The sequence below is a fragment of the Empidonax traillii genome, unplaced genomic scaffold (assembly GCF_003031625.1).
Source record: "Empidonax traillii isolate 1590-97213 ecotype Southwest subspecies unplaced genomic scaffold, ASM303162v1 scaffold759:size305195, whole genome shotgun sequence".
NCBI lineage: Eukaryota > Metazoa > Chordata > Aves > Passeriformes > Tyrannidae > Empidonax > Empidonax traillii.
Window position 1 is genome coordinate 35,377 of NW_020955952.1, and position 23,979 is coordinate 59,355.

A 23,979-nucleotide genomic window follows, 5' to 3' on the forward strand; every position below is an offset into this window, starting at 1 on the left:
TGCTTTTACTGTACATGTTAACTGTACAGTCGGTAACTATGAATCGAGTTTGGGATCCAAAATTGCATGTGGCTATAGTCCAAAATGTATCCAAAATTCTCTGCAAAGATGACTGCTGGATTCGCACCCAAATACCAGCAATCGATGGTAAAGATGGCAGTTGGCCCCTGATTGGCATTTTACTAAACGAAACAAACTTTGGTAAGTCTATGTTGGAACTCCCAGGGACCTGGAAGCCAGTTACTGAGACATACTATCCGGTAACCCTGAGTCACGTAATGTCTGACCAGGACAATTATACTGTCCCCTGCATGGTTGTTAATGCTACAGGAACAATCATTCTCCCTCCTTACTGTGATAAAAATAAATCTACAGAAGAAATAGGCCTGGAAATTGTAACAAGGTTGGCACAAGTCCCCTTGAGATTAATTCCCCCGCATGGTTCAGGGTGGTACTGGATTTGTGAAAAGGAGGCTTGGAAAGTTTTGCCCCTTGATAAAGATCGGGTCTGTGCTCTAGGGGCTGTAATTCCAAACATAACAATCTTTGACCAAATTGATGAACAAGAGGAATGGGAAAGAACTTATCTGAAAAGAATGAAGAGGACAAACAATCCCCTTATTGAGCGTCCCACAGTCTTTCACAGTATAGTCAGAGCCATGATCCCATCTCTAGGGGTGAGTGAATTGGAAAAAGCAATAGTTAACATCTCAGCTGTAATCGAAAACATTCAAGATCAGGCTTCAGAGGCAATTTCAGCTCCACAAGAGGAGGTCCATAGTCTGTCTCGTGTAGTTCTACAAAACAGACTGGCTCTTAACATCTTGCTAGCCTCTCAGGGAGGCGTGTGTAAAGTTATCAACACCAGTTGTTGTTCTTACATAGACCAAAGTGGAAGAATTAATAACGATTTGGCTGCAATTCGGAATCAAACTAAAATCCTACACCAGGTATCTCTGGACAATGTCTCATTGGGTTTGGGAGACTCTCTCCACAAACTTACTTCATGGTTACCGAACTGGACCTGGATTAAACAACTGTTTCTATTGGTAGTGTACATAGTTAGTGTTTGTGTAATAGCTTATTGCATGAACCAATGTTGTAGATGTTGGTCATCTTTTTGGAAAATGATTAGAAGTAAGTAGTAGAGATTGGACAAAATTTTTGAGTTTTGTCCAATCTCTAAAGGGGGGACTGATACCTTGGAGTTTTGATGTTTTGATTTTTTTTAATTTTTGTAGATTTTAGAAGTAGTTATGTAGATTTTAGAGTAGCAGCAATATTATCCCTTTACCCTTAACACACCAGCTCAAACCCCTGTTACCCATTCCCATATCAATTCCCTAAATTCCAAAGCCTGTTTAGTCTTTTTTTCAAGGTAGAACTGCAAAAGAACATCTTAACCCTACGGAACAAGACATAGCTGTAGACCCAACAACCTTCAGGCCTAGAATTCTGGAAAGCCTCCAAGGACATTCCATGCTCCGAGGAAGATGAAGATGAAGAAGAGGGGGTCCCAAAACGTCCACAGACCCAATTTCCAAGAGGCGTGGCAGGGGCAGAACCTGGGTGGTGACTGGACTGGATTGGGCGAAAATCATTATAAAATTGCGGACATCTGTATTTCGGGAGCGCGCGCTGGGGGTTATTCTAGAAAGCTTGAGGGCTCATTAAACCTTTGTATCCTTATCTTATCTCCTACCTAATTTGGCTTGGAGTCTTTTTTTCCTCACAGCCATTTAGGCAACACGTGGAATGTGAAATATTTAATTTGAGCTTAGAGACACTGCTGCAAAACAAATTGCATACAAAATGCCTGTTCACTTAGGGACTTTGATAAACCAAATACAGAAAAGAAGTTCCAGAATCACCTTTTAGGCAATTTCTAGAAGCAGCCTGTTTCTGAACAAAACCATTAATACATCTTATTTGCTAGCACTATTACTAATATCCAGTAGTACCTTGTTAGATTTCATGTGCTACAATGCTAGGTGTACTGATGAGCACTCTGGTAAACCTGACAGTGAGAGTTAGTAATCAGAAGAGAGACACAAGAGAAGAAAATTATGTGATTTCTCTGAAGCTACACAGCAGATCCAGGGTTTCTAATTCAGTTTTTCTGATTCCAAGACAAATATATCTACCAACTCCAGTGACTGAATAGACTATAATCTAAACAAAAGTTTTTCTCCCTCCATCAAATATGCTTGTTAATTTCAGAATAACACAAAAAGTTTTGCCTTTATGAATTTTAGTAGAGTTTATCAGCATCTTTAATTCACACGAAAGTCTCAATTTTATAATTAAGATATAATGCATGGGAAACAGTTTGCTGAAAAGGTCCTGAAGATTCATCACCATAAGCTTATGAAAAGGCCCTTGACTTGGAAATTTTCTCAACAAATCTGTGTATTTTTCATAAATCACAGTAATCTAACTGCTGATCAAACATGTACTTAAGACAAAATACTGGAGCTTTTCAGATTATTTTTTCAACAGCAATATAAAGTTTTGAGCCAAGGGCATACTAAAAACTCTTATACATCAGTTTGAGGGCAGCAAAATAATGGGATTGAAACAACTGTTATTAAGAAGGAAGTAAGCATCACTCAGAGAGAGCAAGGAAAGAGTGAGGGAAAGGACAGATGAAAAAAATCAAAATATTTTCGCTGACAAGGACAACCCAGTGTTGAAAGGCAGCAAACACAGGCTATGCATGACTACAGCATGATACTTTGCCTCCAAAGAAACATTCCATGACTAAGAAAAACAAGTTAATATATGAGAGGTAAACTAAATGAGGATTTATACTAAATCTTTTGAAATATTAAAAAAAAAGTTATTAGCATGTTGACAAACAAGTGCCTTTAGGACATACGCATCAATTTCAATAAATGACAAAGTTTCTAAGTTCACTGAAGCAATGATGTGCACAAATGTACATGTATATACTCAATATCATTCAGAATTTCCTGGGGGTGTGTTGCTTCATAGAAATTAAAGCTATGAGATTATGAAAGGAAAAAGCTTTAAAAGTGTATCATACTGTCCAAATAAAGCAGATGCACTGGTTCTCTTTTTAATGGCTTTCTGACAGTCCCATGCTTAGCCTTAGACAGTGACAATTACTTTCTCAAAAGGACCAGTATGATTTTTTTTGTTTATTTAGTGTTTTTTTAATAAAAAGCCAATCATTATTCCTTACCCAAGCATTTATTATACATTCATTTTTATTGCATTGGGGTTTCCAGATCTTTTGTATTTCAAATATGAAAATTATCTGCTTCATGTAGAAATATGTTTTTAAACTGAAAATGGAATTCCTCATCTGGAGAACAACCCCACTGTCTATTACAGGTTCCTGGACTCATCTATCAAAGGCGTATCAATAACAATAGGGATTGTAGAAAGGGTGCTCACAAGAACCATACCATCAGTTTAGGTAAAAGGAGTTACTGCTTTCCTTGGATTAAGGTGGACTTCCCTCCTGCCCAAGTAGACCACAAAAAACATTCGTAGGGAACTGAGTTTCTTTAGTAAAACTATCAACTTTTGTATTCCAACAAGAAAATGTAGTTTTCTTTCACATTGAATATTTTTCCCACTAGCTTTATTTTAAGCTTGCACATGTTGAAATATCTGTAATTTGGTGCACTATACAGCAAAAAAGTGAAAGAGAATGTGGTGTAGCTTAAAAGATAAAAATGCATCAGAAGACTATCAACAGTTGTTTTCTAGGAGATCTAAACACAGAAGAAACACTACATAGTCTACTCCCTTAAATTCTGTAATGAAAAACTGTAATGGAAGAACAACTTCAAGGAAGAGAAACTTAACCTAACAAGTGAATACCTAGAAAGAATTAAGAGCATACACTGATAACTTGAATCTCCCTACTTTCCACAATCAGTTAAAATTCATAGGCAACAAAGTGTTATAACAATAGTCTTGTCTTTTTACTTTATAAGGATAGATACAGAACATTTATTGTAAATTATTTTAAAATAACAACAGTAGTGAGCACTGAGTCAAGATACAAGCAGCAAAAGTATTTGATTGGCCAAATAGTTGTCATTAGTCATACTTACTTTTGAAAGGTGATGTTCAGATGAAAATCCCAAGCCATAGACTGTATTTGCCCTACTGTCTGCCCATTGGCCAAACTTCTGGGATGTTTTTGTAAATGTCATGTTGGAGGTGATAGTGCTATTAATTATTGCCTGAAAAAAAGTGCAATAGTGTTAAAAAAGGGGTTCTGTTGATTTGATTTTTTACAAAAGACTACTCAATATTTGAAAATGCCAGTATTATAGAGAAGTATCTCTGCACACTGAGACAAAAGTGCAGCTAGGGAACAATTTCTAATTCAATCACAGCTAAAATTACAAAAGCATATATTGGTATACATTCTGTAAAAGGAGCAAAAGGGGAGGGGCATCTCTGCAATTACAAGTAGTCATTGAATAGTCAGCATCTAAAAAAAGAGTCCTTTAAAGCATCCACATAGGCTAATAAGATCAGAAGAACTAGTGAAGTTTGTCTTTTGTCTCACAAGTGCATTTCTTTGTTCCCTAAGGCAATGTCTCTCATGATCCATTTTAAGTTGCACCATTTCCTTCCCCCTGTTGCATATGCAATACTCACTGAAAAAGTGATAAAACAAGAAGCAGAATTTATTTTTAAGCTTTTGCATTGCACAAATCTCTTTTTTCATTTATATATACACAAACATGACTAACAGTCATACACCAACTACAGAAGAAGAGCTACTCTTAGAATAGATTTTTTTTCTCTTGTTATGTACAGAATGAAAGTGTGCCTTCCAGAATGCAGCTTCTGCTAATATAAACAAAAAAATACCTCTATTCGATTATATACTGGGTCCACTAAAACCAACTAAAGTTTGGATTTTGACAGTACTTTCATCACATTAAAGTTTCTCTAACATATTGTAAATCTGTGATGGGGAACTGTCCAGTTGACTTAAACTATGTCAGGATAGTCTTATAATGGCACCAATGGGTTGCAATTAACTAAAAAATTGATGGTTATTACAGTTATAACCAGCCAACATGAACAAGAAAGACTAGCCATAAAACCAGATATGTGTATTGGAAGTGAAATGCAGGCATGCTTTCTCATCTCTCTGGTGCTACTAAGAGTTTCAGTCACATTTGTTAAATAATTCACAGCCCTTTTAATAAAACATTGGTTAGTAGGTGCTCTGTAACACCCATGTGAAAATGAATGTCCTTAAAACTTCCCAGAAAATGGTATACACTGTGAGCACAACAGTTCAGGAAGAATCTTTCTTGCATGCTGCCGTGGTTTAACCCTAGCTGGCATACTAAGTACCACACAGTCTCATTTTCATTCCTCCCCCACCCCACCCCTGGTGGGGTGGGGAAGAGAATCAGAAAAAGGTAAAACCCATGGGATGAGATAAGAACACTAAAATAATTAAAACAAAATAAAATATTTTACTACTACTAATGATGATAATATTGACAATAATAATAATAGCAATTAAATCGAGAGGGTGAGAGATGACTAAGACTCAAGAAAAACAAGTTGTTTTTTCAAAAGAAAATACAACTGCTGATTGATGCCCAGCCAGTCCCTGAGCAGTAATCAGCCCATCCCGGCCAACTCCCCCCAGTTTATATACTGAGCGTGACATTCTATGCTATAGAATATCCCTTTGACCAGTTTGGGTCAGATGTCCCAGCTATGCTCCCTCCCACTTTGTGCACCTCCTCACTGGCAGAGCATGGGAAAATGAAAAATCCTTGACTTGGGGTAAGCATTACTTAACAACCAAAACATCAGTGTGTTCTCAATATTATTCTCATACTAAATCAAAACCACAGCACTGTACCAGCTACTGTGAAGAAAATGAACTCTATCCCAACCTAAATCAGGACACATGCCAGTTATTGTGCTCCAAAGATTATTGTCAATATGGGTCCTACTGTCTCTCAATACAGAGCTGGGAATCTTTTGAACATCAGTGTGCATGTGCTTTGTTCTGCTTCCATGAAACCATAACCCCTGCCTTACTCTCAGCAGTTCAAAGCCAGTGATTACTGTAGAATCCTAGAGCAGCAACAAAATTCACAGGGTCCAAACCAACTTCTCTGTTGATAAAGAAATCTTATTCTTTGAATAGCAGGGCTGACTCGTAGACAATAACAACATTTTCTCAGGATGGTAACAGTGAGAAACTTCAGCATCAGCGAGACTGAGTGTCGGAACAAGTTAAGTCAACAGCACCTGCATTCAGTTAATTAGGATCAAAAACAAGTGTTTTGGCCTTGACTGGTGTTCTTGATAAAGAGAGTGCTGCATTCTCAAAATGGAACACAGCTTAATGGTCTGCATGCTCTGCATGTTTTTCCTGTGGCTGAAAACAAACATGATACGAGTGTGAATGTGTGGAATCAAAACACCAGTTTAGCAAGATCCTGGGAATTCTGGTTAACTGAATGACAACATCAGGTGCTGTTTACAAAGGAGCCCTAATAAAAGGGGAATGCTGAAAAGGATTGGCAGACAAATCCTGAAATTGAACTGTGTGGTGTGCAGCTCCATTTCTTCTCAATGCCCATATTTGCCATTTCTGGTGACCCCAACGTGCGACCTGCATTATGGGACCCTTTTTCAGCACCCACAACTTGATGGAGGTAGTAAGTGCCAGCATTTCATCCCGTTAGTGGAGCCTGCGGGACAGGAATCACTGTGACGGCAGTGGCAGCAAGAAAAAAATCACTGCCCAGCTGCTTTTCCCCCCCTCTGCCCCTCTCTGCGCACTGCCATAGCGGCCTCCCTGCTTCCCCTCCCCGAACCTCCGGGCTCCGCGGTTGCCAACGTGTTGGGCCTGAATTTCAATCATGAAACCGAAATAAGAGGATGAAGGAGAGAAAGAAAGGAAGGGGAAAGAAAAAGAAGAAGAAAAAAAAAGGTGGGAGCTTGGATGCATGAATCATCTGAATCATCTGAAGAATGGACATGCAGCATTGGAACTGTAGGAAATAAATAAGGTGGTTTTATTACAAGCAGGAATTTCCATAGTTGCCTCCTGTCGAGATGCCTGGAAGTCATGTTGTTTGGGGAGTTGGGGAGTCATTTGGTAGTCAGGGACTGGTGAGCTGCCTGCAGTTATTGGTGCTTGCAGGTCTGCTTGCAGTTGTTTGTTGCTGCCTGCAAGTCTGCCTACAGTTACTTACTGCTGTTTACTTGTTGCTGCTTACAGGTCTGCTTACAGTTACTGCTGCTTACAGTTACTTACTGCTTACGGTTACCTACAGTTACAGTGTGAAGGCGGGCCAGAAAGCATGTAAGGCAGGGAGACCAGTCTGGGCTCACTGCCAAGGGACCATGTGGCCAGGACAGGGAAAAAATATGATAGGTTGGGAAAGACAACCAATGGACTGACGAAGGAAGGTGCGACCCGGCCTCGAGAGACCCAATCGAATTCAAGAAGAGACCTATATCACCTTTTAAGGAAGAAAAGGAGCAGGGCTCACCATGGGAGGAGTGGGGGAGTGGTTATGTAAATCAAGAAACCTTAAAAGGACTCATCCATCCCATTCCCAGTGTGCTCAAACTTGGTCACGAGGCTGGTGCACCCAACACGCTGAAATTAAAGTTCTTTTTTTCACTTTATTTGGCCGTCTTTGAAAGTTTAATTAGAGATATTTGTATCAGAACCATTGAATCTATTTGGTAATTTAGGTGCCTATAACTTTGTTCTTGGTAACTTTAAAAAAGGAAGTTATTTATACAGTGTTTTGGGCTTTAAACCAACAAGCACCTAGTCCTAGGTACATGAGTACAATTGGATGTGCTCATGCATATGCCATAGTCAAGATTTAAAGAAAAAAGTTAAGAATAATACTATAATTGAGGAAAAAAAAATGTTAAAACTTCAGATTGATTGACTGATTTCTGCCTGTGTGAGGGACCTGAGTCATGTCTGAGACCCTGCCCTAGTTCGTCCATGGTTGTGCTCATTGATGTAGCATGGGAAAATATTGTATAGTTTCACTGTTGGGAACTTGACTTTTGGAAAAGAAACAACAGAGCCATTGTTGGCACGGAGTTGGTATCACAAGCCATCGTGATCTTGGTTCATGCGCTGGCCACATGTGAGCTGATGTCACAATTGGAAAATTCCACTTCTTTGAGAGGGATATAAGAGGTGGTTCTGGGTTGGATGGGGAGAGGATGAGATGCACACTACTTTGATCCTGGGAATGCCCTGAAAGGAGCATTGCTTGCCTGCCCCTCCTGTCGAGTACCATGATCCATCTCCTTCTCCTGCTCAGTGGCTTTTCAGAAATTCAGGGGTTGGTATGTATTAATTGCTATCACAAGTACTAGGATAAAGTTGCTTTGCTTACACCCTTTGTGTCTCAGTGTTTGTGATTTTGTGAATTCTCATGAACCTAGAGCAATGCCAGATTATTTGTTGTCTTAAATTATGTACTTGTAGATTGTTTTGATATGTGTTTAAATCTTCCTTGAAAATACAACTGATAGAAAACAATGTAACAAAGAAAAAAGAAAAAAAGAAAAAAAAAAACCCTCACCCCAAAACCTTAAATATAATCTCATCACCTGTGCCTATCCCAGGTGCAAGAAATGTGTACTCTGTATTAAAAACCATATTTTTAAAACAAAAAAGAGGGAATATGACACCCCGTAGCAATTAGACAAAGCTGTATTTACCTTTAATTTTTTTATATTTGGATTAATAGGTATTGTACAAAAACCCACAAGAACATACCTAATGACAAGGTCCTATCTAGTTGTTAGTACGGGGAAGGGATATGCTTGTGTTTTGTCTCCTGCAGGACCCCGCTGGCTTCCAGTACATTTGATGAAACCTTATCATGAGTGGGACAGACCTGACATGCAATCCAATTCTGCAGATGCAGAGGCTGTCCCTCAGAGACTCCCAGGAGGAAACCAGTGAATGCTGAGCAGCGCAAGGCCATCTTGGATGTTACATGGAAGAAAATATTCTAGGGATAATTCACTATGTCTACTAACTTACTAACTGGTATAATGACTCAGTCATGGTGTGTATCTCTCACTCATATGATTTCTTGGCCGCACCTGATGTTGTGATTCGTGTGACTAACAATACCTTTGACATTACTGTAAGTAATCCTTATTATTTTAGTTGTATCACAAATCAAAGCATATCTACTCTCAATTTATCATTAAAAGTTCCCATGTGCAGAAGAGCCGAACTGTGGCTCCCAGTGAACCTAACCAGAAGTTGGGAGGATGATGCAGGACACAGTAAATTAATGAAACTGTTAACACAATCAAGAAATCATCATTGGATGGCTAATTGCTTTTATCATCTCTGCAGTAATCATGGCAGCTACTGCAGCCATGGCTACTGCTGCATTGGCCCATTCAGTGCAGGCCATGCATACAGTGGCCAGTGTATTCAGTAATACGTCAGCATCAATAGCAGATTTTTTAATAATTTGTCTGTTTATGATGTTTTAAGTCCTCTGGAAGCACATCAGACAAGCCCAAAGACAAGAAGCCCAGGTCCTGGCCCTCTTTGCAGTGAACCCTGTGTGTCAAAAGAAAAAAGGGAGAACCAAGTACTAGTCTCCCAAGCTTGAGATATTCTAGAAGTCAAATCCAGACTATACTACTTGTATGAGATGGCTGCCTGGATGGATATTAAAGTGAGTAGTCACGGAGTTTACTTAGCATCCTTTCCTTCTGCTGAGATTTAGGTAGCACTAGAACACAGCTACCATTGTAACATGCCAGATTTTAAGCCACAAGATGCCCGGAGTGGTTACTTTTATTTAAGATTTTTAAAAAGCCTTTGGTTCATTATTGCCTTGAATTAATGTCCAGAGAAAACACTACTATGCTTTCTCTAAGAAAATTTCTTTTAATTTAGTGAGAAAAACAGGCATTTTGGCAAAAGATTTTACAGGTATAACATAACCAAAGAAACCCATTTCACTAAAACACCCATCACAAAAGCCGAATCCACAAAAGCACCCACCATAAAACAATCAATACACTAGCTTTAGCAAAACAGAATTAACTGGTTTTAAGTTACCCACAAGAAGAAAAGAGCAAAGGAAAAAACAGATTAAAAAAATAAAGAAGGAAGAAACTAAGAGAGAAGGAGAGAGAGAGGAGAGAAAAATAGTTACCACCAAAATCTGATGGCTCACAGGGTGGCAATCAAAAGAGATAACTCCACATGGAGCCTTGTGTTCCCGCTTTTATATAGTTTGGTCATGCCTCCCAGGTAGGACATCCAGATTATTGACCACTCTGTTCTCCTGGCCAAAATGAGGTGTGCTGTAGCCAATGCTCCAGGGGGCATGGTGTGGGTGGGCCACTAGGCAGGCCTTCCTTGACAGGTAGCACAGCCACATGGCTCCTGTGGCTATGTTAGCTGCAGGCCATGTGCTTGCTGGCTCTGCCACATGCTCTCAGCAGGCCTTATCATATGCCTGCAGGCTTAGGCCCAGCCCTTCCCTGCCCCCACACACGCACCCACAGTGACTTGGCTCCAACCCATATGAATATATAATTCAGTGAGATTTGAATCCAGTGTCTCACAACCATCAACATCAAATTTTCTCTGAATTCTACAAGGCAAGCCTGAAAAATTTACGGGCGAGTGCCCAACTAAGCCCACAGCTTCCATGTGCATATGCTGATTCTCAGATGAAGCTAGGGAGAGGACTATTGCAAGAAAGTTCAGAACACATTGTATTGTAATGTAGAAAGGCAAGCAAAGATACTACAGTGCATATGAATTAAACAAAACTGGCATCTTCTGCAGCAGCTTTGACAGCTTCACTATGCTGACATTAAATTGGAAGAACAAACCTGGATGTAGCTTAAGATGTCAAACAGGCAGTTCTCTCTGATAACCTTTGCCTCAAAATGCAAGTTTTGGCTACCATTGGGAACAACTCCTGGAAAATTTTGGAATCCTTAAAGTTTACATTTGAATCGACAAGATTTGTTGTGTGACTAGAGAATCATCTCCAGCATTACTTGTCCACAAAACTTCTCCTCAGAGGTTCATATAGGAGAAGTTGGTCAATGACATCACTGGTAATTCAGTCATCCTCCTTTCTTTAGTCATATGGTTTTGTTACGATCTGATTATTAAAATTATTAGAGATGTCTCTGCCTGAATTAAGGTGCAAATGAGATCATATTCTGAAGTCAATAGTACAGATTTTATTTAACAGTAAATAAGGGGTTCAAGAAAGGAGAGAGATATAGTGGAAAGGGGGGGGAGGGAAGAAAGTGTCAGAGAAACAGATTAAGTAGGAAAAAAGATATCACCACTCCATAGATTCCCATCCCATTGGTCCTCTTCTTCTGGTCTTTTTGGTGGTTGCAGACTGTATCTGTCAAGTGTGGGGGGAATCCCCAAAACTCCCATTTCATGGGGTTTATATTGTGCAAAGGCTAGGTAGAAATGCCCCCTGTACCTCCCCTGGATGATGTAATGGGAATTTCATGAGTCTTTGAAGCCTTCTAAGATGTTGCAGCTGTCTTACTTCAGCATAGTTGAATCAATCAAGGCCCTTTCATAGAATCATAGAATCATAGAATCATAGAATCATAGAATAGATTGGGTTGGAAAAGACCTCCAAGATCATCAAGTCCAACCCCTGATCCAACTCCAATTACTATAGCATGGCACTAAGGGTCACATCCAATCTCTTTTTAAAAACCTCCAGGGATGCTGAATCCACCACCTCTTTGGGTAGGCCGTTCCAATGCCGTTCCTTTATGGTCCATCATCTGAGATGAATAGCTCAGGCTAAGTGCGAATGACTTTGATGCTCTCCAGAGGGGTTTTCGCAGTTGAGTCATCATGTAAGGGAGGATATCGGCATGATAAGAAGGACTTTCCCACCTTGTAGGATTTGCCTCTTATCAGCCTCTTCCCTTATCTGGAAATCCAGTTTGTAGCTTCAGGTATGCACACCCTTCTGCACCTGGGAGGTCAGTCTGTGTAGCACTAGCAAAGCAGCCATCCAATTGTTTGAGCCATTAGCACCAGTGTCTTACAGCACTCCGTGGTTACTGCAGGTGGTCAAATGTTAGCAGTTCAGTCTCTTACACTTGTGGATACATTCTTCTCCTTTGACCTGGACAATAGTACCAATTTATCTCAAGGTCCTTTCTCAGTCCAAATTAGTAGGCATATTCAGGGAGGGGTGGGCTTCAGTAGATGAGCAACTGTTTCTTTGCAGTTTGCTACAGTGGACAAAAGTCTTTTGGTGATCTTAACAATGTTTAAGCTATTAACCATTTCAGTCTCTGACAGGTTGAGGGCCCAAATAAAGCCAGCAGGCTTGCACTTGCACCAAGGCCTCCAACTGACCTCATGGGAAACATCTGTCTATACCACATAGATGAGTTAGTGTGAGACAGCAGAGGTGGACTTCTCAAAAAGGAGGTGTTCTGGAACTCTGTTTTTCTTGTATGCTTGCCTTCTTGTGTATTGTTAGTGCCTGGAAGTCCTCCTTTTGAAATAACCTGGTGGAAGTCCAGAACAGAGCTGTGCAAGTTCACCTAATGTTCAATCTCTCTTGGTGTGTATCTCAGTTAATTGAGACAGAAGTGTTTTGCTAAGAAGGATGAGTTATGAGGAAGACCAAAACTCCTCCCTCTAAGCAATTGTAAATCTGAAATCAGGAGGCTCCAATTGAGGAAGCGCGGAGAAAGGAAAAAATAACAGCCCTTTATTAAAGGATATATGTATATTGGCAGAACAACAAAAGAACACAAAAAAACCAACTGAACAATGATCCTATACTCAAAAATCCCCTTTGAAAAATAAAAGGTAAACAGTTCAGTATGTTTTTTGTGGTTTTTTGGCAAAATTCTAACCACAGTCAGCAGAGGGTGCTGTTGCATCTCTGGAGGTGCAGAGCCTGCAGTGCTCTGTGTTGGCCAACAGGGGGCGCTGTTGGGCTCTGGTGGTCTCTGCGTGAGGGCCCCGGTGTGCAGGAGAAGCCAAAAATGGAGATCTTCCCTCCCACACCAAGAAGGGGAAAGAGGAGAAACGCGATTCTTCCCATGAAAACTCACACTGTCTGCAGCTGGCTGTGTGACTTTCCCTTTTTTGTCGATGTGCACAAAACCGCTGCCAAAACACGGGAGCAGAGGAGGGAAAAAGGGTGACCTCCTTCCCAAAAAATTCCTCTCCGATGAAGTCCAAGCAGGTCCGTGCTGGAGGCAGAACAGGGCGCAGGCAAACTGGAGCCAGAAAACAGCCAGACAGCCAGGATGAGAACAAAGCAACCTTGGAGCTTTTCCAACCCACACCTTGCCTCAGTTAAGGCAAAAAAAAGAAGTGTGTCCTATTTCCCAGGAGAGGGAAAGAAAGAAGAAAAACAACTCCTCACCCCTCCCCACAGACTTTTGAGGACCATCAGCTTGAAATGTGGATCTGCTGGCTAGTTCTTTTGTGTGGGTGAATCACCCAAGGCAAACTAACCTACTCCATTCATCTTTCTTTTACAGTGGGGCATGGAGGAGGAAAAAATTTCCTGCTTAGTTTCTTTTTTTTTTTTTTTTTTAGAACAAGAAAACCTATGACAGTGTGGAAGCTGTCAAAAGTAACATGCTTGAAATTATTTATTCAAAGGACAGGGTAGAAAAGAGTCTTCCTCCTACCTCAAGCTCTAGCTATGTTTCTTTGCTTAAGCCCTAGTTCCATCCATTGCTTAATTAATTTGAACTCATATCACAGATTTGAGAGTGCAGGTAATTTTGTTACAGATGTAGCTTCCTCAGTGCAGAACCAGGACTCTGAGGACAGGAACTTATGACCTCCGAGCAACAGGCAGGTTTAAAACCTGTAGGACTGGCATTTGCTGCCATGACAGTGGCATATCTGGTTGTAAATTAACCCAGCATAAAACCCAACTCGTTTTCAGCTGAGACTGCTCACTACATCAGCTGACCACATGGGATGGCTACACAAAAGCGAACTCAGAACAGGCTTCCTGGACCAATTGTTCACCCAACATATCATGGACTTCTCTATCTGCATGCTGCACATTTTGTCCAGAAGGATACTGTGAGAGTATTGAAAGCTTTGCTAAATTCCAAATAACCTACATCTATTGGCTTCCCTTGGTCAACTAGATGGGTGACCTTGTCATAAAAGGAAATAAATTAGTTAAGGAGGACTTGTGCCTTGTGAACCAGTGCTGGCTGTGATCAATGGCTGTGTTGTCTCCCAACTGTTTTTCAAGAACTCCCAGAATAACCTTCTCCATTACCAGGCACTGAAGTGAGACTGACAGGCAAGTAATTGCCAGGGGCTTCCTTCTTAACTTTTGTGGTGAGTTGACCTTGGCTGGATGCAAACATTGTTAATAACGAATGCCCCTCCTCCCTTCCTCCTCCTTCCCTTAGCTTTTATATCTGACCTGCTGTCATATGGTATGGAATATCCCTTTGGTTAGTTTGGGTCAACTGACCTACTTGTGTACCCTCCCAGGATCTTGCCCTTGATGGGCAGGAGAGGAGTATTAAGAGACAATGCTGATGCTGTGCCAGTGCTGTTCACCAGTAACCAAAACACTGGTGTGTTATCAAAACCTTTCTGGCTACTAATGCAAAGCACAGCACTGTTGCGGGTCGAGGCGGGATCATGACACGGTTTCATGATACTAGCTCTTTATTACAACAGTGCTGCTACTCTTATACAGTTCTGGATAACACACGTATACGCACCATTGGTTTATCACTAACATAACAACTCATGATTGGACATAGCCACACATGTCCAAACACAACAGGTCAGCATTCCTGACAGGAAACCCATTCTGTGTTACAGTCCTTACTGTCCGTGGTTAACCCTCTGCCAGGTGTAAGAGATCCATCTTCGATATCTCAACTTACAGAGAGCCCAGAACCAGCTGGGCTCTCCCACACAGCACTGTGAGGGCTGCTATGGGAAAATGAACTCCATCTCAGCCAGAGCTATTGCAATATGGTTCCCTGACTGGGAATCAAACCTGGGGTGTGGCAGTGAAAGCGCCGAATCCTGACCACTACACAAATAAAGAGATAAGCAGTGCATCTGAGAAACTGTGTCCCACACAGGAGCTTGCTACTCGATAGCTACTATTACTATAGCATGCAATATATATATATAACTGCCTTTGTCTCACCCCACGTTCAGGCACCAAAAAGACTGTAGTTGGCTGACAGCTGACTGCATGCCGGGTGCCCACCAAGCTACTGTATCACACCCCCCTGCAACTAGAGAGAGGAGAGAAAACATAACAAAGGGTTCATGAGATAAAGACTGGGAGAGATCACTCACTGATTACCGTCATGGGCAAAAAAGACTTGAAGTGGGGATATTAATTAAATTTATTAGTAACAGAGTCAGAGCAAGATAATGAGAAGTAAAAATTTTACCTCCTCCCCCTCAGTGGCACAGGGAGACAGAGAAGGGGGGTTATGGTCAGTTCATCACAGGTTGTTCCTGCTGCTGCTCAGAGAGAGGAGTCTTTCCCCTGCTCCAGCGTGGCGTCCCTCCCATGGAAGACAGTTCTTCATGAACTGCTGCAATGTGGACCACTTTTCCACAGGGTGCAGTCCTTCAGGCACAGGCTGCTCCAGCGTGGGTCCCTCACAGGGCCACAAGTCTTAGGAAAACCTGCTCCCCTCTCCACAGGTCAGCAGATCCCTGCAAGGACCCTGAGGTAAGCAGATCCCTGCAAGGACCCTGTTCAAGAAAGGGCCTCCCATGGGGGTCACGGCCTCCTTTCAGGCATCCACCTGCTCTGGCGTGGGCCTCCTCTATGGACTGCAGATGGATCTCTGCATCCCTGTGGACCTCCATAGGCTGCAGAGGGACAGCTGCTTCACCATGGTCTTCACCACAGGCTGCAGGGGAACCTCAGCTCTGGCACCTGGAGTACCTCCTTCTCCACTGACCTTGGTGTCTTCAGAGTTTTTCACATGTTCTCCTTCTGCTCTTCTGTGGCTGCAATTTCATCTCTGCAATAACTTTTTTCCTTCTTAAAATATGTTATCACAGAGGTATTACTATCATTCCTGATTGGCTTGGCCTTGACCAGCAGTGGGTCCATCCTGGAGCTGTCTGGCATTGGCTCAGCAGGACATGGGGGAAGCTTCTAACAGCTTCTCACAGAAGCCACCCCTGTATCTCCCTCGCTACCAAAACCTGGCCACACAAACCCAATACACATTTCTTGAAAATTGGGGCAACATTTGCCAGCTTCCAGTAAACTGGGGCCTTCCCAGATTCCCAGTAATCAAGAAAGGTCTCGCAATGGCATCGGCCAGCTCTTCCAGTATCCTGGGACGAATCCCATCAGACCCTATAGATTTATACACACCCAGCTGGAGCAGCAAGTCTCGAACAAGTTCAGGATTGGTTTGGAATTTATCATCCCCTCAGTCATAGTCTCCCAACACAGGGCTCTGGGGGTCCCAAAGCCCATCATCGGTATTAAAGACAGAGGCGAAGAAGGCAGTAGTCTTCACTTTGTCTACGTCCCTATTTTTGAGGTGACCAACCTCATCAAGTAATGGACCAATGTTATTTCTGGTTTTTATTTTGCTCTTAACATATTTTTAAAAAACCCTTTTTGTTGTCTTTCACAGTGCTGGCCAACTCAAACTCTAATTGAGCTTTGACCGCATGAATTTCATCTCTACAGTGGTGAACAGCATCTCTGTAGTCCTCCTCTGTCACCTGTCCTTGCTTCCAATGTCCATATACTTTTCTGCGTAATTCTAAAAGGAGATACCAGCTCATCCATGCCAGCATTCTGCCCCACTTGATTGACTTCCAGCACTTTGGAATTGCCTGCTCCTGCACTTTTAAGAGATGGCTGTGAAAAAGTGACCAGCACTCATGGACTCCAGTACCTTCAAAAGCAGATTCCCAGGAGACCTTACTAACTAGCTCCTTCAGCAACCCAAAGTCTACTCTCCCCATATCCAGGGTCAAAGTTTTGCTGGCACTTTTTCTCCTATTGCCAACAATTTTAAATTCAACTACTTCATGGTTACTGTGACCAAGAAAGCCACTTATCACCAATTTGCCCATGAGTCTGTCCCTGTTTACAAACAAGATCGGTGCTTACAGGCCTTACTTAAAACCTGTATTTGTATCAAAATGATTACCACTTTAATTTATGACTATTTTACAGCAGTCATTAAGATGTAATGATCATTGAATAACACTGATGGGAGACTTGAGCTCATGGAACTTACAGACTGGAAAACGACTCTTTTCCCGAGTCTCCTCTTGTTTCAGATGAGCACAAATTATTGTGCTTTTTTCCAAATCTTGTATTTGTGAAAACATTATCAGAGAATAAACTAGTACTGCAGTATGCTACCTAATCTTCTTTCTTTTCTCAGTGACTGCCAGAGATTGAACAGAAAAGACAGCAGGATTCTGGGAATAATCTTAATGCATGCATGCAATGTTACTGGAGAAATATAGGAGTCTTCTTTTGTCTTAGTTTAACAAGATTACAACTTAAAAATTAAGAGACTTCAGGTGGAAGTGCGGAAAACGAAAAGAAACAACTTTTTATTAACAAAAATATAAATAAACAACAAATGGTGCAATCAAAAACTTTCAGAAGAAACAAAACAAAGTCCCAAATCCCCAGGTGTGTGGGGGGGAGAAACCCATGACAATCCGAGGAGGGGTGGGGGAAAAGACAGGACTGTCCCGGCAATTCAGGAAGCTGCTTGCAGACACGTGTGTTTGCAGCCAACAATGAGAAAAAACAACAAGTCCTTTTCCCACAGGCAGTCTTGAAAGCAGAATACCTCACTCTGAGATGGGTCGGTCTCTCTCTCTCAGTCGTTCTCCACGAGGTGTCCCGTGGGAAAAAAAAAGTTTCATCTCAGGGAAAAAAAGAGCAAGACATCCAAAAACTGGGCTCCTGCTCTGGTCCCAGACTAAACCCCAAAAGCCCCGAACAAAGGACTTCCCAGCTATCTCCGCCACCACTGTATTTTCCCGCGAGACCTCCCCCTCCCTGGTCCTGCGCTGCCCCAGATGTGTGGCTCTGCCCTGCCCCCACTCCCATCCTGGAAGAAACAGATGGAGGGAAGTGGGGGCACGACATTGGGAAAAAAAACCCATGACATCCTTCCATCACATAGGAGAAAGAAGTACTAAAACACATTCTGCAGACTGAACAGACCAAGTGACATCAGCTGCTTCTCATATGGCTTCCCCTTCAGACCCTTCACAATCTTCATTGCACTGCTTTGGACACTCTAATAGCATAATATCTTTTTTATATTGTGGTGACAAAACTGCCCACAGTACTCAAGGTGAGTCTGCACCAGCCCAGAGTAGAGCGGGACAATCACCTCCTTTAACAGGCTGGCAATGCTGTGCTTGATGCACCCCAGGACACAGTTGACCCTCCTAGCTGCCAGGGCACACTGCTGACTCATATTCAACTTGCCATTGAGCAAGACCCCCAGGCCCCTTTCTGCAGAGCTGCTCTCCAGCCTCTCTTTCCCTAGTCTATACACACAACAAGGGTTGCTCTGTCCCAGGTGCAGAATTCGGCACTTGCCCTTGTTGAACTTCATAGGGTTGGTGATTGCCCATCTCTCTAATTTGTCAAGGTCTCTCTGCAGGACCTCTCTGCTCTCAAGGGAGTTGAGAGCTCCTCCCAAATTAGTGTCATCAGCAAACTTACTTAGTATTCCTACTAGTGACTGGATGCCAGCCTGATGTTACCCCATTCACTATTATCCTTTGTGCCTGACCTGTGATCCATTTGCTTACCCATCGTTTAACACAGTTATCCAGCTGCGTGGTGGACATTTTGTCCAGAAGGATACTGTGAGAGACAATATCAAAAGCTTTGCTGAAGTCCAAAAAGATTGCATCTACTGGCTTACTTAAATCAACTAGGTGAGTTACCTTGTCATAGAAACAAATCAGGTTCAACAAACAGGATTTTCCCCTCATGCAGTTGTTCTGTCTTTGACAATGACTGCATTGTCCTCCAGATGTTTTTCAATACCTCCCAGAATAATCTTCTCCATGATTTTACTGGGCACTGAAGTGAGACTGACAGACCTGTAGTTTCCAGGGTCCTCCTTCTTGCCCTTCTTGAAATTTGGGACAACATTTGCCAGCTTCCAGTCAGATGGATTCCCAAGACTACTCAAAAATCATTGAGAGAGGCTTTGAGATGACATCAGCATGCTCTTTGAGGATCCTTGGATGAATCCCATCAAGCCCCATAGATTTGTAGGGATCCAGCTAGAACAGTAGTGCTGGGGCCTTAGCAGTTTTAAAGGAATATGCTGAGTTCTGAAAAGGCCAGGAGTTGACCGTTAGACAAACAAGAACAAGTTTTCGGCTGCAGGAATGCAGAGGTCAGCAGAAAGCAATGTGAGAAAAACGGTGATAACAGAAACTTTTCCCAGGAATGTGTGCTTTAAGGACCACCAATAGATGGACTGCCTGAGGCGCGTGAACAATGTAGACTAACCAATCATAAAAGCATGCTGTGCTCATGATTGCATGTCCAAGACTCGAAAGAATATATATTGTGTGACCTTTGGATAATAAAACGGATTTGAATCTGCATCTTATAGATGTGTCATTCTTTCCCGCTCGCATGAAATGCCTACAGCACAGTAGATCCTGCACAACTTCAGGGTCAACTGAGAGTTGATCATTCTCTCAGTCATGGTCCTTCTGCTCAGAGCACTGAGACCCCCATGGTCCATCATCCATGTTGAATACAGAGGCAAAGAAGGCATTAAACACCTCTGCCTTATCTCTGTCCCTGTTTGTGAGGTGACCATTCTCATCCTGTAACAAACCAGTGTTATTTCTACACTGCCTTTTGCCATTAATATATTTGAAAAAACTCTTTTTATTGTCTCCCACATTTCTGGCCAGCTTCAACTCCAGCTGAACTTTGGATGAAAGAATTTTCTCCCTACAGCAGCAAGCAGCATCTCTGTATTCTTCCCATGTCACTTGACCTTGCTTCTACTGGGCATATGCCTGCCTTTTTTTCCTTATTTCCAAGAGAAGATCTCTGCTCAACCAAGCCGGGTTTCTGCCTTGCCTGCTGGACTTCCGACATTTGTAATTGCCTGCTCATGTGCCCTTAGGAGGTGATGTTTAAAAAGTGACCAGCACTGATGGACTCCAGCACCTGCAAAAACATTTTCCCAGGCGACTTTACTTACTAGTTCTCTGAGCAACATGGAGTCTGCTCTCCTCATGTCCAGAGCTGCGGCTTTGCTGGCACTTTTCCTCCTGTCAACAGAGATTTTAAATTCTATCGCTTCATGATCACTGTAGTCAAGACAGCCACCAATCTCCACTTTACTCACGAGATCCATTCGGTTGACAAGTAGGGCATCTTTCATAGTTGGCTTCCTTAGGATCTGTTCCATTAAGTTGTCATCCAGGTTTTTGCTGTATTCTGCACAGACTGGGGAATTAGATGCTGGAAAGCAGTGCTGCAGAAAGGGACCTGGGGGTCTTGGTTGACAGAAAGTGGAATAAGAGTCAGCAGTGTGCCCTGGCAGCCAGAAGGACCAACCATGTCCTGGGGTGCATCAGGTAAAGTATCGCCAGCCTGTCAAGGGAGGGGATTGTCCCACTCTACTCTGCCCTGGTGTGGCCTCACCTTACATATTGTGTGCAGTTTTGGTCACCGCAATATGAGAAAGATATTAAGCTACTAGAGAGTGTCCAAAGGAGGGCAACAAAGATGGTGAAAGGCCTTGAGGGGAAGCTGTATGAGGAGTAGCTGAGGAGCTGACGTCACTTGGTCTGTTCAACCTGGTGAAGACTGAGGGGAGACCTCATTGCAGTCTAAAACTTTCTCATGAGGGGAAGAGGAGGGGAAGACACTGATCTCTTCTCTGTGGTTACCAGTGAGAGGACCCAAGGGAATGGCCTGAAGTTGTGTCAAAGGAAGTTTAGGTTAGATATTAGAAAGCGGTTCTTTACCCAGAGGGTGGTTGGGCACTGGAACAGGCTCCCAAGGGAAGTGGTCACAGCACCAATCCTGACAGAGTTCAAGAGGCTGTCTGATCCACTCTGTTGACAAGTAGCAGATCAAGGAGGGCACCTTTCTGAGTCAGCTCCCTTAGGACCTGTTCCATAAAACTGTCATCCAGGTTTTTTAGGAATCTTTTAGCCCGGGTTATACCAGCTGTGTGATGCTCCTAGTTAATTTCTGGCAAGTTGAAATCCCCCATAAGGACAATGGCAGTTGATTTGGAAGTGTCCTTTAGATCCCCAAAGAGTAATTCATCGGTGTCATCATCCTGGATGGGAGGTCTATAGTAGACTCCCACGATGACTTCCCCATTATTTGTTTGCCCCTTGATTCTTACCTAGAGGTTCTCAACTGTGCCATTGCCAACTGTGAGCTCCATACATTCTAACCCTTCTATTACATACAGTGCCACTCCTCCGCCTCTTCTGCTCTGTCTATCTGCTCAAGAGCCTGTAACCGTCCAACAGGGCACTCCAGTCACAGGTCTCATCCCACCAGGTTTCACTTATGCCAGTGATTTTAAATCTTTGGGACTGGGCCAAAGCTTTGAGCTCCTCTTGTTTGTTCCTAATGCTGTGTGCATTGGTATAGAAACATTACAGGTGTGGTACACTGTAGCCAACACCTTGTGAAGCAGATTAAGGCATCCCATTATTGCTCATTTCCTCAAGTTTTGGCACACCATCCCATCGCTCATTATTGGCAATCCTGATTTTGTCCCTCTCCCCCTTCCAAGCTAGTTTAAATCTCTGTCAACGAGCCCTGCTAGCTCCTATGCTAGAACTCCTCTTCCCCTTTGAGAAAGGCGCATCCTGTCAGGTGTCAGTAGATCAAGTGTTGAATAGTCAAAACCCCCAAATTTTTCCAATTACACCAGCCTCAGAGCCACACATTGACCTTATGGATCTGCCTATTCATATCAATATTATTCCTTGTTACCAGAAGGATCAAGAAAATCACTACCTGTTATAAAGAATAAAGGAGGGAAAAATACAACAGCCCTCTCTCAAAATAGAGAGATCTTCACAAGCAAATTCAAGTGGGAATCAGTGACAGAAAGTAGCATCTCTCAGAGGTGAGTGAAGATCACATCTTTAAAATGTTCTTTTGTTTTCAAGAAGGAAGATTTCATGATGTTCAGACAATCAGTACAGAAAGTTAAATTTTATCCAGGAATCCTACTGGGATTTACTGATCTAAAGAGGGGGAAGGGTGTGGGGCAGAAATATGATTATCAGTCACATCTCAAGTGTATCTCTCTGTGTGGTGGGTCGCTTATGGTTGGATGCCAACTGCCCACCAAAGATGTTCTATCACTCCCTTCCTCAACTGCACAGGGGAAAGAAAAGATAATGAAAAGTTCATGGGTCAAGGTAAGGACAGGGAGATCACTCACCAATTACCATCATGTGCAAAACCAGACACGGCTTGAGGAAATTAGTTTATTACCAATCTAATCAGAGTAATGACAAGTAAAAACTAAATCTTAAAATTACATTCCACCCACCCCTTCCTTCTTCTTGGGCTCAACATCACTCCTGGAAAATCATAGAATTATGACCTGGGTTGGAAGGAACCTTAAAGATCATCGACTTCCAACCCCCCTGCCACAGGCAGGGACACTTTCCACTAGACCAGGTTGCTCAGAGCTCCATCCAGCTTGCCCTTGACCACTTCCAGGGCAACACCTTCTCTGGGCAACCTGTTCCAGTGCCTCATCACCCTCACGGTAGTGAATTTTTTTCTAATATCTAATCTAACCATACTCTCAGTTTGAAGCCAGTCCCCCTTGTCCTTTCACTCTATGCTCTTGTAAATAGTCTCTCTCTGCCTTTCTAGTAGACTCTTTTCAGGTACTGGAAGGCCACAATTAGGTCACCCCATGGTCTTCTCTTTTCCAGGCTGAGAAATTCTTTACCTCAATGCCCCCAATGTCAAAGGGGATGGAGAATGGGGGTTGCAGTCAGTTCATCACACATTGTTTCTACTGCTCCTTCCTCCTCAGGAGGAGGACTCATCACACTCTTCCCCTACTCCAGTGTGGGGTCTCTCCCATGGGAGACAGTCTTTCATGAACTTTTCTGATATGAGTCCTTCCCTGAGATTGCAGTTCTTTACAAACTGCTCCAACCTGGGTCCTTTCCACAGGGTGCAGTCTTCCAGGAACAGACTGGTCCAGCATGGGTCCTCTGTGTGGTCACAGGTCCTGCCAGCAAACCTACTCCAGCATGCGGTCCTCTCTCCATGGGGCCACAAGACCTACCTACAGGCTTCCTACAGGGTCACAGCCATCTTTCAGGCATCCACATCCTCCAGCATGGGGTCCTCCACAGAATGTAGGTAGATATTTGCTCCAACATGGACCTCCATGGGCTGCAGGGGGACAGCCTGCCTCACCATCATCTTCACTACAGTCTGCAGGGGAATCTCTGCTCTGGTACCTGGAGCATCTCCTCCCCCTCCTTCTTCACTGACTTTGATGTCTTCAGAGTTGTTTCTCTTACATGTTCTCACTTCTCTCTCCAGTTGAAGTTGCCAGGTTATTTTGCCCCCCTCTTCTTGGATATGTTCTCACAGAGGTGCTACCATTGTTGCTGTGTGGCTAAGTCTTGGCCAGAAGCAGATCCATCTTGGAGCTGGCTGGCATTGACTTGACTGGACATAGGGGAAAGCTTCTAGCAACTTCTCACAGAAGTCATCCTCCTGCCCCCCACCAAATCCTTGTCACACAAACTTAAGACAGACTTTCTTTACTGCAGTCTAAGTGGACACATGCATGAGTTACCATCACTTACTGTCTTTCTCATCATCATCATGACTAGGCTTCGCGAACGAAGATTTGAGAAGGGACTCTACCCACGCTTACTACAGGTGCGCTGATGGC

General features: G+C 42.8%; 1 protein-coding gene across 1 annotated transcript in view; it reads right to left on the reverse strand.

Annotated features, from left to right (window-relative positions):
* The window catches only part of LOC114066347 (homer protein homolog 1-like), a 49,919-nt gene that overhangs the window by 16,603 nt on the left and 9,337 nt on the right, over positions 1-23,979 (reverse strand). The window contains exon 3 of the mRNA XM_027900955.1: positions 4,089-4,220. Coding sequence (XP_027756756.1) covers positions 4,089-4,220 — 132 coding nt within the window. The remainder of the gene's footprint in view (positions 1-4,088; positions 4,221-23,979) is intronic.